Consider the following 16,303-nt stretch of genomic DNA (forward strand, 5'->3'; position numbering starts at 1 on the left):
ATACCCACATAAAATGCTCTTGGAATGATTTATTAAAGTTTTTTGAACTTCAGTTTTACCTAGACACATTGCAATCAAAATCTTGACCTTCATATAAGGAGTCAAGGAAACAATTGGCACTTCCTAAGGTTGACAAAGAATGTTTTGCGACTTCAGCACTGTTCATCAGTTTCATCATGGCTCGGGCATTTCCCTTCACATCATGTTTGAAGGACCTAAATTAAAAACATAGCCTTTGAAATTTAAAATTACTGGGTCATTTAGAATTTAATGAAATTAAAACCTAATATTTGCTCTTAGAGCAATAATAAATTTATGAATCAATATTACATACCAGATGTTAGTATTTGGCTTCTAATCCCTCTAAACTTTCCTAGGGATATTTTTTGCAATTAAGAGAAGGGTCCATTTGAGAAATAACCAATTTACTTAATATTTTGAATTAGTGTATTATGTAACCACAATAATAGACAGTAATTTGAAGAATGTAGAATAGATATCCTTTTGCAGGTGAGACAGATAGAGGTTGAAGATTTATGTAATTGGGTCTGCCTCCTATCTCACCCTTTACAATCACAACATAACCACTGTTTTAATTGCATAAAACTATCTTTTGAGCATTTAAAGAACCCCAAAACTTAAATATGCTTCTCGAAAGAAATTTGACCCAGAAAATATGTAAAATTAAAGTTCCCCTATCTCCAATGTTCATTAATTTTTAAAACTGTTTGATCAATTGCTTTGTTAAAATGACAAAGCAGTGTAGATCTTCATTAAACAAGTGAGAAATTACCTTTTTTTCAACCAATGAGTTTGGTGAACTAGTGAAAATGCTATTTCAACTACATGTTTTGTTTTTTCCTTAGATTGTCAATGTCTAATACAATATAACAAAACGTATAATACATAAACATATAATAAACATGTAATATATTTAACTTTTGATATGTCCAAATAGGATCAACACTTTAAATGGAATAATTACATACAGTAATAAGACTCAAATATTCTTTGTGGTAGATTCGTTAAAATAAATACTCCAAAAGATATTAACTCACTGGGATATGATGATAACAACACAATAAAGCCATCACCAGACCCAAACATTTCAGTGGCTATTGGTTCCTTTGCACTGAGTGAGAAATTCCAGCACCCTACACTAGGCAGCTTGGCCTCTTCATCCCAGGACATTGTAACTTTTCACTACCAAAAGAATGGGAATCTTGGGGTTGGGGTTATGTAGCTCAGTGGTACAGCGCCTGCCTGGCATGTGTGAGGCGCTGTGTTCGATCCTCAGCACCACATAAAAATAAATAAATAAAATAAAGGTATTCCATCTACAACTAAAAAAAGAAAAAGAATGGGAATCTTCTTGAATCTTCAGGCTGGATCCTCCCTGACCCCACTATCTCCTGCTAAGTCAAATGTACATAAATTAGTACCCATCTTTCCTATTGGTAGTTCCCATGCACTGAAAAAAACCCATCTTCATTTTCAGCACAGTAATTTAAAGCAAATTAAGGGAAAAATTTTTTTATACTTGAATAGCAGCCTCAATCAAAATGTATTATCTAGACCATTAAAACTCACCTCTGGAACTCAGAAGCTAGATACTGTGCTAAGGTTTCTGTGAAATGTGCACCACCGATGTTATCATCAGTGTTTGTTGAAAGAACCCGATACATTCCACTGTTAACTTCCATGACACTGAGAGATAAGGATGTTCCTCCAAGCTTAAATACCAAAATATTGCTTCAAGAGAAAGATAAAGTGAGTAGGCTATCAGAGAATCACAACATTCTAAAGCCAGGTGGGATGGTAGAAGTCACTTAACTTAATCCCTCTAAATTGCAAATGAAGAAACTGAAAATCTCAGAGGAATAAGTTGTCTACAGTCCCTTAGATATAATCCAACTTTAACTTAGTGCTTCTGAATTCAGGCCAATGTTTTACATAATCATGCTAGTAAAACTATATTTTTCTGAGTAATCATAGTCCAAAACACTACTTTTCAAAATAAATCAAGAATTATAATAAATTTTAAGAGAACTGAATATAGAAATTCTATGTATTATGCAAGTTACTACAACACAGTCTATACAGATTAAAACATATACAAAACGAGAAGTTAAATTCTTATGTATCAAAATTCACACTTATTGTTATTTCTATCTTCATCTAGTTTGCCTAAAAATAATTTCCTAGTGATTTATACATATTAGTTTCTTCAACATGAGAAACTGAATGAGGTGAAACCATTAAGGAAAGTTAACACAATATATTATATCAATTAATTTCTCTAAAGTTTTGTGATTATCACACCTATTAAGACAAATGTTGACAACTAAATTGTAGTAAGTATATATTTACTATTTCACCATCAAAAGAATGGCGAATCTTCTCAGATCTTCAGGCTGGATTTCTCCCTATCTCTTGCCAATACAACTATACATAAAATATAATCACTTCTTCTAAGCATGTCTAATAATTGGAATTGATAGTAAAATGAACAATGTCCTAGCTTCCATTGGAACTGGGCTGGACCTGTAATTTTCCAATATTCCTCCAACAGAGAGAAGTGCAGAAAAGATCAATCTCCCCTCCTGTTATGTCCTTTCCCTGCTTTCCTCTTTCTCAATAACTTGAAAAACTCTAGGTGGGAGGTTTATTCTCTCTCTCCATAAAGGTGAGAAATCACTGCATTATATAACAATCCCTATTTACATTATTTCCATAATCTAAAAAATTTTCAAAACTGAGAAAACTTATTACTGCAAATATGGTCTTTACCTTTTTCCAGTAGGGGAGTCTTGTCCGATTCCATAAGCAAGAAGAGCTGCAGATGGCTCATGTATTAAACGCAAAACATTAAATCCAGCAGCTCCAGCTGCTTCTCTGTGAACAATTTGCTTTCAATGAGTTTAATATCACAATGTTTAAACCTACACCTTTAGAAAAGCTCTGATAAAAAAGTATGCAATAGGAGCTGGGGTTGTGACTCAGTGGTAGAGTGCTCGCCTTGCATGTGTGAGACCCTGGGTTTGATCCTCAGCACCACATAAAAATAAATAAACAAAGTAAAGATGTTGTGCCCATGTATAACTAAAAAAAAATTTTTTTTTAAAAGTATGCAATAGCAAGCAAGATTTCACAAGTAGACATGAAGCAGACATGAAGTGCAAGAAAAGTGGAACATCTGAAATGGAAAGTACTCTTTCAAGAGTTCACTTTCTGTTCAAAGTTACAATGTTCAGAGTTCATTTTCTTTTTTTTTTTTTTAATATTGAGATTGAGAAAGCTTTTTTTTTTTAAAGAGAGAGAGAGAGAGAGAATTTTTTAATATTTATTTTTTAGTTTTCGGCGGACACAACATCTTTGTATGTGGTGCTGAGGATCGAACCCAGGCTGCACGCATGCCAGGCGAGCGCACTACCACTTGAGCCACATCCCCAGCCCCCAGAGTTCATTTTCTTGACAAAGAAAATATTATGAGTTTATACCAAGTAAGAAAAATAAAGAACTCAAAAATGTCCATGCTGGGCTGTGGTTATAACTCAGTGGTAGAGCACTTGCCTATAAATCAAGAATTATAATAAATTTTAAGAGAACTGAATATAGAAATTCTATGTATTATGCAAGTTACTACAACACAGTCTATATAGATTAAAGCATATACAAAACCAGAAGTTAATTTCTTATGTGTGAGACACTGGGTTTGATCCTCAGCACTAAATAAAAATAAATAAATATATTAAATAAAGGTATAAAAAAAACCCATCAGAGTGGCAAAATTAGAAAAAAAAAATGTCTGTGCTAAGAAGAAAAAAGTTCACTTTTTCTGTGAATTCTTTTTGGGCTCTCAGTGTTTAGAAGAGATGCCCTCCTACGTGTTATTCAGAACTTTCACAATTCAAAACACTGATCACACTCTTCCCTAATTGTCCTGCTAATTCTGTGAGGTCAGAACCATGTCTTATTTATCTCCATGTATTCAAACCTGAATACAATGTGAATTAAATAGTAATCAATAAACACTGAAAAAAAATCTAAGCTTAAAATTATTATTTTTATTTTTTAATTATACATGGACACAATATCATTATTTTGTTTATTTATTTTTACGTGGTGCTGAGGATTGAATCCAGTGCCTCATATGTGTGAGGCAAGCACTCTGCTACTGAGCCACAACCCCTGCCCCACCCAAGCTTAAAAATGTTATAAAGACATTAAGATAAATTCATAAAACAGTTTGGAATTTTCCAATTTTTTAAAATCTAGGGTCACAGTTTTTAAAGGTAAATATTGCAATCCTCTGTCTCAGAAGCAACCTCCATGCATGTCAAAGCCCCTGATAAAATCTCTGATGAAAAAGCAAAGGCATGTTTCCCAATTATTCTCATGATCACCCATAAACACGAAATGTTAACTATTTTTGTTTAGATGTTATGATTTAAGATGATGAAATAATCAGAAAATTTTGCACAATTGAACAGTCTATGTAATTCCCACATAAACCTCAATTACATGAAACAGGCAAAGTGATCCATAATCATCAATTTAACTCAGTAATTAAAAACATTTCCAATCAAAACAGCTAATAGGGTACCACACATCTAACTTTTTTGTTCTCTTGATATTTTGTAAAAGGAAATATTATTGCCATACTATGGTATTTATAAACATTATTTATTAGGTAAGTTGGTTTTTTTAAAATATTTTTTTAGTTGGAGGTGGACAAAATGCCTTTATTTTTCTGTGGTGCTGAGGATAAAACTCAGTGCCTCACCCGCATTAAGTGAGCACTCTACCACTGAGCCACAACCCCAGCCCCAGGTAAGTTATTTTGAAATACAATTTTACCTTTTACTCTATAGTGATACCAAGAAATTTGTATTTCTCCTAATTAAGCATATAAGATAAACTCTGTAGTATACTTACCCAAGAGCATTTTTTTGTTTTTCTCCAAAGTCAAAGGGAACAGTAATAACTACATCATTTGCATCTGAGCCCAAGACAGAATGAGCTGTTTCTGTACATTAAAAAAATAAGAAAAAAGAAAAATAAATTTTGATGAGAAGAAAAATATTAAGCAATAGTTTCTGAGATTTTTAAATTTATGCCAAAGATCATCTCACTAAACAAATATTCCAATTCACTGGACTGCCTTACCCTGTCAATTTTATAAATCATAAAGTGTGATTTTGGTGATAGCTTGTGGACACAGAACTAGCTACTTTTCAAAGAGCCTGACTCCCCTCCAAGTTTCAACCATCTTCCAAATTAGATTAAATTCATAGAGAACGAGCTACTAATGAGTCAATGTGAAGATATAGCATCATGTTATTTCAATACAAGGGCTGCCTTCCACCTCACAGATTCATAAATGACCCTTATAAATAATCTATTCCAGAATTTCCCAGCTTGTTCATACCTATTTGATCTGCCTACACTCCTGTTCAAAGTGTGCTGATAATCTTAAGAGATATAATATTTGTCATTCATGTTTATTTGACTGCTGACTATTAGGAAGTTCTGAAAATGCTCATCTAACCCAAACCATTTACATTACAGTGTGGACAGGCCTATTCTGAAAATACGAAATTCTCCAAGTCAACGGCTCAAAAAGTTTTGGATTTTGGAACATTTCAGATTTCAGATGTTTGGATTGGGGATGTTCAACTCCAAGACCTCTGCACATATCCTCAAATCTGAGGAACTCTGAATTCTGAAGCAATCCTAGTTCCAAGCATTTCACATAAAGGATACTCAATGTGAATGTAACAAGGAAATCAAAGTCACAGAAGATAAGTCATTTAAATATCAAGGTTACAAAGTGAGCTAGTGGCCAAAACCAGTTCTATAATATAGGTTGGGTTCTACAGTCAGCTGTATACTCAGCTTCTCCCATAAGCCAAAAGTATGTCATCTTTTTCTTAAGGTCAACGTTTTAAAGATCATTCAAAGTTAATTGTTTTCTCTTTTGTTCAATACCTTTCATTTTACTAAATATCAGTCTGGCAACATCTTCTGGATTAACAAATTTTGTTTCTTCTCCGGTATCTATTTCATATCGTAATTTCCCATTTTTCTCAACAACCTAGAAAAGAAATTATAATTGTGCTGAGCAATAATTTTTTTAATATAGTTTCAAATCAATATTACATGATCTTTGGCAATTACTTGTGTGACAGGAAAGCAATAAGAGAATCATACTCACTAAACATTTACTTTCCATGATGTATTTCTGAGCTTGTGGGTCATCAGAGCTGTCCATAAAGAGAAATATAAAGATAGCTAATTATTAAAATTAGTATTGTAGATATGTAAAGTTTAAAGATCACTACATTTTTCAATATCACTGGACAAACATTAAAATATCAACAAAATTATTAAACTGCTTAATAAAAAATTTTTTCAATTACAGAAAACAGAATTAAATGGAGTATTTAAATGGTTATAGTAATTCTACTAAAGTACTAAGCTCCACATTTGAAAGTAAATAACTCTTATTCTGATCTTGCCAATATATTTTGAGGCAGTTTTTCATAATGTCAATGATTTTATATCTTACAATTTCACGCCTATAATCCTGAAGACCCAGCCACTGAGATAAAAAGGACAAAGGAGATAACATTGTAAACTAAGGGCAAAGATCTAACATCACCTTTGTGGCTAGATTTCTGAACAAAAAAATCAATACCCCAAATCAAAAGACCAAGCAAAAGTATAAATGTTTGTATATGGAAAGATAGTACTGCTATATCCAGTATAGACAGTTCTATAATATCCCATACAGACAATTAAATAAATGTATATGGCAAAGAAAACATGAAAGCAAGGACTGTTTTGTTGCTCAAGATTATATCAATTTACAGAGTATTTTCACATTTATTACCTATTTGACCCAAAAATTCATTTGATGGCCACTATTTTAGAGATAAACAGGTTCAGAGAGGGGCAGACTCATAATTCAAAAAGGTGCAAATCCCCTCAGCCTTTCACCACTAATATGGTAAATGACCACTATACTTCTACCCCTGCAGGGATGAGAATCTCTGATCCTTAGCTAAATTCATCTAGAAGTTAAGATGAAATCGATTAGCATCTCTACTAGTAGTCATCCAAGTAGATATGGCTATTATACACAGAAACAGTCTAAATTGTATATTAAGAGCTAAAAATTAATATTGACTCATTGTGGGTTACACAACATATAAAGACCTTTAACCAGGTAAACAAGAGGAAGACAAAAGGGTTTAAAATGGACTAATTTGGCTTATAATTCTAGTATACTTGCAGATTACTCTTCCTTCTCTATTCCCTAAAAAAAATCAACTAATGGGAGGAGAAACAGGTAAGGAGCCAGCCCAAAGTGACATAGTTAAGTAAAGGCTGGCATCCAGATATTCAATACAAAGTTTAGTATTCAATAACTCCTCTGCTCCTTTTTTCTAAACCAATATTAAGACAACATTCCAAGTATTTTTAGGAAAAAAAAGATGAAGTGTGCCTACAGTGGGATTTTGCACCAATACAACAATTTCAGCATGACACTTTGACACTGGCTATTTTCTTTAGGACAGAATTAAGTCAACCAAGATAATTTATTCAACTATGTGTAGGTTATCTACCACTTGGGATAATTTTCAAGGAAAGATATTTTTATTCAATTCACAGATCTTTTAGAAATAGAAAATGATTTCTTAATTGCCATGCAAAGAGGCCCTCTTTTATATGCAAACAGAAAGCACATGTTGCTCTTAAGGCCACATACAGGCAAGACACTAGAGACTCAAAAGCAGAGATACGGAAAGCAGAGAACGGAGGTGACACAGGTGCACAGATATCTTCAGAAAGTAGCGGACTGACCCACAACTACACACAAGTAAAAACTTTATTTGTCCACACTCGGATTAAATTACTTAACAGAAAAACAAACGTGGTGGAAGCTGGTCTACATAGCACCTCATTCATATCATGGTCTTTAGGAGGCAGCATGAATCCTACCATTGCATCACAAACTTTACCAGTAATACCACTTTTTCCTCTTCCTCAAGTAACCCTTACAGTCATCAGGCCCCCAGGCATGGCACACACCAGCACTCAAGTGCTACAGGGTCTCCATCCCCACTCCTATTACATTTTAGTGCCTACATGTCTAACAGTGCTTTTACATTCATCTGTTCATTGGATCCTCACAACACCCCTGTGAGGTAGGTAGAACAATTGTTAGTTTCTCACTTTAGTAGTAATGGTTGGGCCTGGGGCTTAGGTAGGATTCCCAGCTTGCTTTCTTGTACATGGTCTCCCTTTATTACAAATTCTCTCCCTTTAATATCTTAGCATATTTTCCTACTACTTCTTAAGGACCTTTCCCTTAACTTTTATTCCCACATTATGGTTATTTCACCTGTTAGATATTCACAATCTATCACCAAAGTTTAATTCCACTTTTGTTCTTCAGCACTTTATTATCTTAAGTAAATCCCTGCCTATGTACTTTGCTACAATTAGTAGTTTTATATGGGACAGGTCCAACTCTCCTTCAAGTACTTCCCTGTTTTCCCAGATAATCTATTTATCTACATTAGTGTTAGCCAGTTATAACTGACACATCTTTCCACATAACGGCCTAAAACAATTTAAACAATGGATATATGTATATCCATTTCAATGCCTTAACACATGCTTCTTGAAAGTAAGGAATCTGTAAGCATGATGCAGTGCTTAGAAGTTCATGGGTACATTAATAAACATTAATACCATAGGGTGCTCCCTTAAAATACAATTGTTGCCAGTCTTTCAAACATACATTAATATGCTGCTGTGACTGAAAATGACAATTAAGGTTTCATTTTCATTTTTCTTTTATTATGCTATTAATTTTTTTTTAAGAACTGAAAGTTACTAGGAAGAAAATCATCTAGTACAAATCTCTCAAGTAAGAAATAAACAAATAGTGGCACAAAAAGGGCAAGTGATTTGCCCCATGAAACAAACCATGACAGAGATAGTCTAGGAGTTCTAACTAGATTCCAGTGCATTCTACCACACCAGCTGGTTCACATATCCACCAGTCATTTATCAGAGCAGCTTGCTTGTTAGCTAGCTGTTCACAATTTCAGGTAGGTCCTAGTTTTGTATTTCTTTATCTATTTGCACTTCTGGGATTTAGATATGAACCCAGACCTGCAGTGTACAAAACAAAACCTCTCCCTATGTACTTCCATCCCACCTCCCAGATTCTTGACTGCAGGAAACTTTTTAAATCCAAGACTCCTATTTGAATTTCCTGAAAGTACTAAGTAAACCACTGACGGTTTTAAGTAATGACTTTCCTTCTGAAGTAAACTGGAAGTGTTGCTTATCTCACTAGAGAATGTGTGTGCTTGGGTGAGGAAGTATGTTTAATAAGGGCTGTGCGTAAAAGGAGTTACCTATTTGCAGGCTGTTCCTGTCCACAACACCCTCTAATATTCTCAGAGCTAACAGGAAACAAAGCTGTTCTCTTCCACTAGATGCCACTAACTACTTGAACTTTTATTTATACCACTTGAGAAAAAGTGATTGACCATGGAAAGTTCCCTGAAAGGAAAGTTTGCTAGGACTTGCCCTTTATAACAGGCTAGACAAAAAAATAAATAAAATAAAAATAAACCAAAACCAAAGCCAAAAAAGAAAAAAATTAGCTAATAATAAGTTGGAAATTGACATAATCCAAATTGTTTCCCAAATATTCCAATGGCAACCAAAATTTAAAGATATAACCTGTGCACACAAAGGAATCCAAATGATATGAAATGCAAAGAATTTACTTACACTATTTTATAAAACAGCCAATATTTCACCATATTGAAGATTATCAATATGAACCATAATGCACTATTTTGGTACCTAGTCAGTTCTTAATTATATCCTTGTCTTGAAAGAAGACTAAGAACTAGTAAAATGAAGGAGGGAAAGCTGGTTTGACTACTAAAATAGGGCACCTACTAGTAGACATGTCAGAGACACGGCAGTTAAATTATAGAAGACAAATACATGTTGTGCCTATACGAGTCTAATGAGCCACAGAAGGATTTAATAATTAAGATCTCATACTCCATGAAGCAAATTAAACAAGTCAAGATTCAAGCAATGAGGTCATGGTACATGGCCATATTGTAAACTAATGTGCTCACCCTGGCCTTGCCAAAGCCAAGTTTATATGTGTAATAACTTACATGTGTATAGTGCTTTTAAAAGTTTAAACCTTTCACATCTATTAGCCATCTGATCCTCACAACAACCCTGTGAGGTAGGCAGGGCAGGAGTTATCATCTATCCACCATTTTACAGATGGGGAAACTGTTGCAGAGAGGTAAAGTAAATTGCCTCATATCTGTGACAAAGCCAGGACAAGTTAGCTCACTTGAACTTGGCTCCATCTGTTTTCTACTAGGCCACCCCTCACACTTCTGAAAGGTCTTTCAATTAGTGGAGAATCCCAGGAAAAGGAATTTACAAGTTGACTCCCTACTACTATATTAATGGTTTGTCTACTCTTTTTTTTCCTGATATAGAAAAGATGTCAGAGTACCAGAAGACAGGTATTGGAAGTAGATTTCTACCGTTTAGGAAATATATCCTTTTGAAACCAGTTCCTAGCTTTTGGTATTTGAAATCAACCTTTGAAGCAATTTTTCGAGCCCTAGCTGAAAAGCACCAGTTGCCTCTTCCACTGCTGTCGCCAGGCGTCTGACTGCGATGACAGCATCCCTGCGCAGCTCATTGGCAGCGTCTTGCTGGGCACTGGCCTCCTCACCAATAGCAATCAACCTGTCCAGTTTTTCTTCCTCACGCTTTGAAAGTTCTCGTGCCAATCTCCTGTTTTCTGCCAACTCAGCTGCAATAGTTCTGGCCACTGACCGCCTTCTTCGCCTTGCCCACTTTGGAGGGGGCTCACTGGTCAAAGGCCTATCCTCGCTAGAGACAAAACCAACTCTGGAAGAGGAGACCGGAGGTCGCGGTGTGGAGGCTACACAAGGAGTGTTTCGGCTGGTGCTGGTGCAGGGACTGGGTTCACCCGACATACCCCGTCTGGTCATAGGGCTGCTCTGACAGAGAGCAGCTGCACCTCTGAAAAGGTTGTGGGAGCTGCTGTAGCTGGGGGTCCCTTGAGAGCACCCTGAAAAACAAAGCAACAACGTTGCAAAGAGGACACTCCTGGTAAGGGAATGCTTGGAGCCAGCAGCAGAGTTACAGCAGAGTTACAGCAGAGTTTTGAGACAGTTACAAAACTAGGATGATTCTTGGAAAGGCCTCTCTCCACAAGGGAATGGAAATCATTCTTCAATCGGGACATTTTGGCCTATTGTTGTCTCAACTCCAAAAATTCCCCCCCTGCCTTGCCAAACCCCTTTCTACTAGCTATCCAACCCATTTGATTCCCACAAATTCCGAACTCCCCTAAGAAATAATGGGGAAATGCTTTTTGGTTCTAAAAAGAATGTCTTCCATTTTCGTTCCAAGAATTAAGGAGTTCTAATTTCTTACATACCTAGGGTGGTGGCTTTTTAAAACCTTGAGCCCTTTATCTTATTATGAAGTTAAAAAAAGGGTGGGATTGGGGCAGGAATAAGGCCTATGCTAAAGAGGGCACTATCCAACCACTCATTGCTGTTTGGAACCAAGTGACTCCGAGACCCCAATTCTTCACATGCTTGGGAGTTACCTGCACCCGAGGATTCAGCCCAGGAGTCCTCGAGGTCACTGGATTCTTGCATCCGGTCACTGATTCTCAGCTGACAATCCTCATCTGATTCCTTAACTGTTTTCAAGATAGTCTGACGATCAGCTGTCTGATTCCTTTTTGCTTTCAGAATGCTGGTTCCCTCTTCCCCTGGGATGTTAGAGGCAACTAAGTTCTGATCACAGTGCTTGGCCCAAGCAGCAGCCTCCATTAAGTTGTCTGGGTCAGTCACTATCTGATTTCGGAGAAGCTGATCCAACGTATCATAAAATGGACAGTGAGGTGGATCACCCATACTTGTGGCATGTGCAACATAGGCCTTTAAATATAATGCCTTCAGAACTTTAAACTTGGAGCGGCACTGACGTTCGGTGCGGCGGAAGCCTTCCTGCTGCATTCGCTTAGACACAGCCTGATAGACATCTGCATTATGATGCACAGTCTGGAGACGTTGAATATACTCTGCCTCGCCTAGTATGGAGAGAAGAGTTCGTGTCTCCTGTCTGGACCACCGGATGCCCGCACTGCTATTAGAAGTGGCCATAGTGGGTTGGGAAGGAAGGAAGGAAGGCTACTGAAGCAAGCTCCTGGCAGCAAGGTGCAAATTTGAAGGTGTGGGGAAGCTCTGTGTACTCTCAGTACATTTCCAGGAGCCAGCCGATTCTTCCCTCTCAGGGCTAATTGTTGAGATGCCAGGTCCAAGGACCGCATTTCTGGCTGGAAAGCCACAGGGGAATGAGAGTTACAGGGAGGGCAGCAAATTAAGTAATGCTACCTGTGAGTAGATCATAAATAGGCATGAGGCCAAGACTGAGAAAGCCCAACTTTGGGAGTTTGCCCAGGGTGGGTACTGGATCAGGGGGCTTCACAAAAAAACTGGCTTCCCCACAAAGAGCCAAATGCTTTCAAGGTTAACACCTAGTACAATTATGGGTCTGTAAAAAATCCCCATCCTCTAGTAAGTAGACAGGCTAAAGAGAAAAATACCCTGGACCATGAGGTAACTAACTCTAGAGAAGTACTGGCAGGACCAGGGTGTAAGCAAAATATATCTGAAGGATACTTGTCCTTTACTAACCTTAACCCAACTAACATGTTGTGGCTATTTGTTATCCATCTGACTGCCACTATTGCACTTCTTTACTAAAAGGTTACTTTCAGGGCCAGAAAAGTTGAATTTAAGTTGTTCTGCTAATACAACACTTTCCGCATAACATGGCAGAAGACAGCTACTTCATTACTCTAACCATCCACCCCCAAAAAGCAGAATAAAAGAAACAAAACAAAATACACCTATATATTATTGGCTACCAGGCAACAGATCTATGCAAATATTCTGTATCTTGGCTATATCAGTATCTTGATTGTGATATTGTCCTACAATTATGCAAGAAGTTACTATTGGTGGAACTGGTAAATTCAATAATATATTGGATGCCTCTGTTTATTTCTTATAACAGCATGTAAAATCACAATTATCTCAAGAAATCAAATTGTTGGCTTCTCAGCAATTCCGACTTCAAGACCTATTATAATCACTTGCTTTTTTCCAGTTCATGATTTGAAAAATATTTGACACTAGCCAATTTGTTTCTAGCATGCTTTGAACTAAGTTTTACCAACAGGTAAAAGGATATGGGAATAAATTTTTCATCACAAATATCTGAATTCTCTCCAAAATGCTATAATTTTTGGCTTAGTCTCTGGACATCCTAAGGTAAAAATATCAAGTTGTATTTAATTAAACACAGGCAAGAGATAATTTTATAAAATCCTGCACATGTAATAGAAATAAACATCAATCTGTAATCTCTAAATCTTAAAATCAACACAAGGATATGTCCACTTAAATTTTCATTAGATAAAACAGAAAGTCAAGGGCTGGGGGTATAGCTCAATGGTAGAACAACTTGTGCATGTAGCTGGGTTCAATACCTGGCACTAGTAGGGAGGCAGGGAAAGGACAGAACCTGGGGCTGAGGATTAGGAAACCTGAACTGCAGTCTTATCTACTTCACCTTTCTAATTAATTTAAATATGCCACCACTTCCATGTACCATGATTTGTTCATCCATAAATGGGGAAGGATAGTACCTGCCCTACCAATTTCTATAGAGATGTTCAGAGGATGAAATAAAATAATAGATGTGAAAGCACCTGAAAATTTAAAAAACACTCTATCAGGTACTACTACTCTAGTGAAGGAAAACCATTAATTATTATGATAATCTATAATTTGAGGAGACAGAAGTCTGAGGAAGCAAGCCTCTTTAATCTTCTAATTAAAGTGAGAACAGATGATTAACCTGATTCTTACATAAGACATTAATTAAGCTGTTTCTCTAATGATTAAATTTGAAAGCCAACTGGAAAAGTCAGTTCCCAGAAAGTGTCAGAGGGCCTTAAGAAAGAAAATCAATAGCATCTACATAAATTATGACCAATTATAATGGATCTTGAAAAATCCAAGCACCATGCAACGAAATCTTCAAGTTCCCACAAAATCTTTCAAGTTCCCTCAGTTAAGAAAAATAATAATTATATAAAAATGTGAAAAGTCCAAATTACCACCTCTGGCACTCAATACCAACAGATCTGTCAGCAAGAAATCAAATATCTAAGTGAATTTCATCCTTGATAAGATCCAACAATAATAATCAAAAGAAATAGTCCTACTGGGGTAGTCTCAAAGGACTCAGTCATAAAAAGCAACAAAATAACAAACTGTTAAAGTTCCATTTAACTTCATATTAAGCCTAGAATTTATAAACATGTTTTTGTTACCATATTTAAAAGTATCATTTTGTATCATACCTTCTGCCAAGGATCTGCTTTACTTTCATTACTGTATTTGAAATATTTCTTATTCTACTTTGTTTTGCTGCCAATCCCACCACCTGAAAAAGAGCAACATATATAATGCATGTAATTTTTCATTATTTCTAAATACAAAAATGAGGAGAACTGTACCTCTTCGTTTTCTGAGTAAGCAACAACAGCTGGAGTAACTCTATCACCTGCATCATTTGCAACCACACCAGCCCGGCCATCCTAGAGAAAAACACAACAGTATTAGTTTTTTTAAAATAAATGTGGGCCAGTATTTGCCATCTAGATGGAAAGAAAAGTTACTATTATCAATATTTTAAAATGGTAGATGTAATTACCACTACTAATTTCCTAGGTTTTATGGTAGGTTAACTTCCATGAACAAATGCCTCCGTTTTTCAGTCTGCTCTGCAAAGTCAACTATTGAATCAAACATAATAACAACCTTGCTATACAAGATAATAACAAGCATCTATTACATCAGGCTATCTATCTCCTACAAATACATCTTTCTTCCCTTTTCCACAAATGAAGTAGTACTAATCCCTGTGGACTTTCCTTAACAAAACATTTGACATTTAAATGCGGGACTAGGAACAAGGGAATTCGTTATTATTTTCCCTCTATCTTGTTATTGATGAGAGAAAGGCCACAACTCCTTGTTGAACTCTCAGAAAGCCCATGTCCGAGGAGCACTTCCGATCTAGTTGCTTCACAGCCAGGCGCGCGGGGCTCACTTCCAGATCTTCGCACCCCTTCCCTCTGGATCCCAGACACAAGGCCAAACTCAGCAAGTCCTGTGGCCCTGACGTCAAAAGGACTGCCCACCCCTAGGAATCCTGAGATCGTGACGTCACAGAGCCCCCTCTGAGCATCTGCAGCCCTGATATCACTAAGACCCCTCCAGAATCCTGTGGCCAGGACCTCACGGGGATCCTGCGGTCTTGATATATCCAAACATCTCTGCCTCGGGGATTCCTCTGGGTATTCTGAGGCACTGAGGTCTCCCGAAACCCTCTAGGCATCCTCTGACCACATCCCCGAGACCTCTCCAAGCAATCCCTACAGTTACGAAATCTCCAGGCCTCCTCCGGGCACCGTGTGACCCTGACATCCTTGGAACCCCTCTGGGCATCCTGCGGCCCTGTAGTACCCGGAACCCTCCCGGCTTCCCTTAGCTCCGACGTCCCCAGGATACCGTTGGGCATCCCCGAAACCTGAGCATCTGAGAAGACAGAAGCCTCAACCAGGGCGCAGCGGGCTTGCCAAATAAGCCGCGGGGGACGAGGCCGGGCCTCCTCGGCCCTTCGCCTCCAAGCGACGTTTGTAGGCCGTCAACTCGGCGTCTTTACCTGTGTATAACTCGGTGCCGAGAACGGGGTACCTGACATGAAATCCATAGCCCAGCGTCCTCGGCGTCTCACCTTATAGACGGCCACACAGGCTGATGTGCAGCCCAGGTGGACTCCGATGGCCGCCATGAGGCGGCAAGGACAGCGGCGGCAGTAACTAAGGGACCCCCAGAGGCAACAGCTACCCGCCACCGAACAGCCCCATCAGGCACCGCGGAGACTTCACGTTCCCGCCCGCCCACTGCGTCCGGTCTGTCGAGCCAGCCTCCCGCATTGCCACCAATCAGCGTGAAGGTCCCGCCTTCCTTTCCGAAAAGTCAGCGAATGGCTTTAGTGCGTCTCTCCGCGCTCCCCCGAGCCGCACAGCGCGTGCGATAGTGCGCACGCGTAA

At 37.6% G+C, this 16,303-nt stretch overlaps 2 protein-coding genes across 5 annotated transcripts in view; both read right to left on the bottom strand.

Moving 5' to 3' along the window:
- The window catches only part of Hspa14 (heat shock protein family A (Hsp70) member 14), a 29,757-nt gene extending 13,614 nt beyond the window's left edge, over positions 1 to 16,143 (bottom strand). Inside the window, exons 1-9 of one of the 4 annotated variants that reach the window (XM_027928598.2) lie at positions 15,985 to 16,143; positions 14,702 to 14,782; positions 14,546 to 14,628; positions 6,218 to 6,266; positions 5,992 to 6,097; positions 4,939 to 5,029; positions 2,791 to 2,895; positions 1,591 to 1,752; positions 60 to 215 (exon numbers count right to left, since the gene is read on the bottom strand). In XM_027928598.2, the coding sequence (XP_027784399.1) occupies positions 60 to 215; positions 1,591 to 1,752; positions 2,791 to 2,895; positions 4,939 to 5,029; positions 5,992 to 6,097; positions 6,218 to 6,266; positions 14,546 to 14,628; positions 14,702 to 14,782; positions 15,985 to 16,041 (890 nt within the window). In that variant the 5' untranslated portion in view covers positions 16,042 to 16,143. Of the gene's footprint in view, positions 1 to 59; positions 216 to 1,590; positions 1,753 to 2,790; positions 2,896 to 4,938; positions 5,030 to 5,991; positions 6,098 to 6,217; positions 6,267 to 14,545; positions 14,629 to 14,701; positions 14,783 to 15,912 lie in introns of all 4 variants that reach the window. The other 3 variants (XM_027928597.2, XM_071599951.1, XM_071599952.1) reach the window with 3 other exon arrangements.
- Msantd7 (Myb/SANT DNA binding domain containing 7) lies at positions 6,220 to 12,443 on the bottom strand. The gene is made up of 3 exons (XM_034636159.2): positions 11,714 to 12,443; positions 10,611 to 11,167; positions 6,220 to 6,266 (listed from the first exon to the last, which is right to left on the bottom strand). The coding sequence occupies exons 1-2, from the start codon at positions 12,273 to 12,275 to the stop codon at positions 10,644 to 10,646; spliced, it is 1,086 nt and encodes a 361-aa protein (XP_034492050.1). The 5' UTR covers positions 12,276 to 12,443; the 3' UTR covers positions 6,220 to 6,266; positions 10,611 to 10,643.
- Positions 16,144 to 16,303: the final 160 nt, after the last annotated feature.

The sequence above is a fragment of the Marmota flaviventris genome, chromosome 12 (assembly GCF_047511675.1).
Source record: "Marmota flaviventris isolate mMarFla1 chromosome 12, mMarFla1.hap1, whole genome shotgun sequence".
NCBI classification, from domain to species: domain Eukaryota; kingdom Metazoa; phylum Chordata; class Mammalia; order Rodentia; family Sciuridae; genus Marmota; species Marmota flaviventris.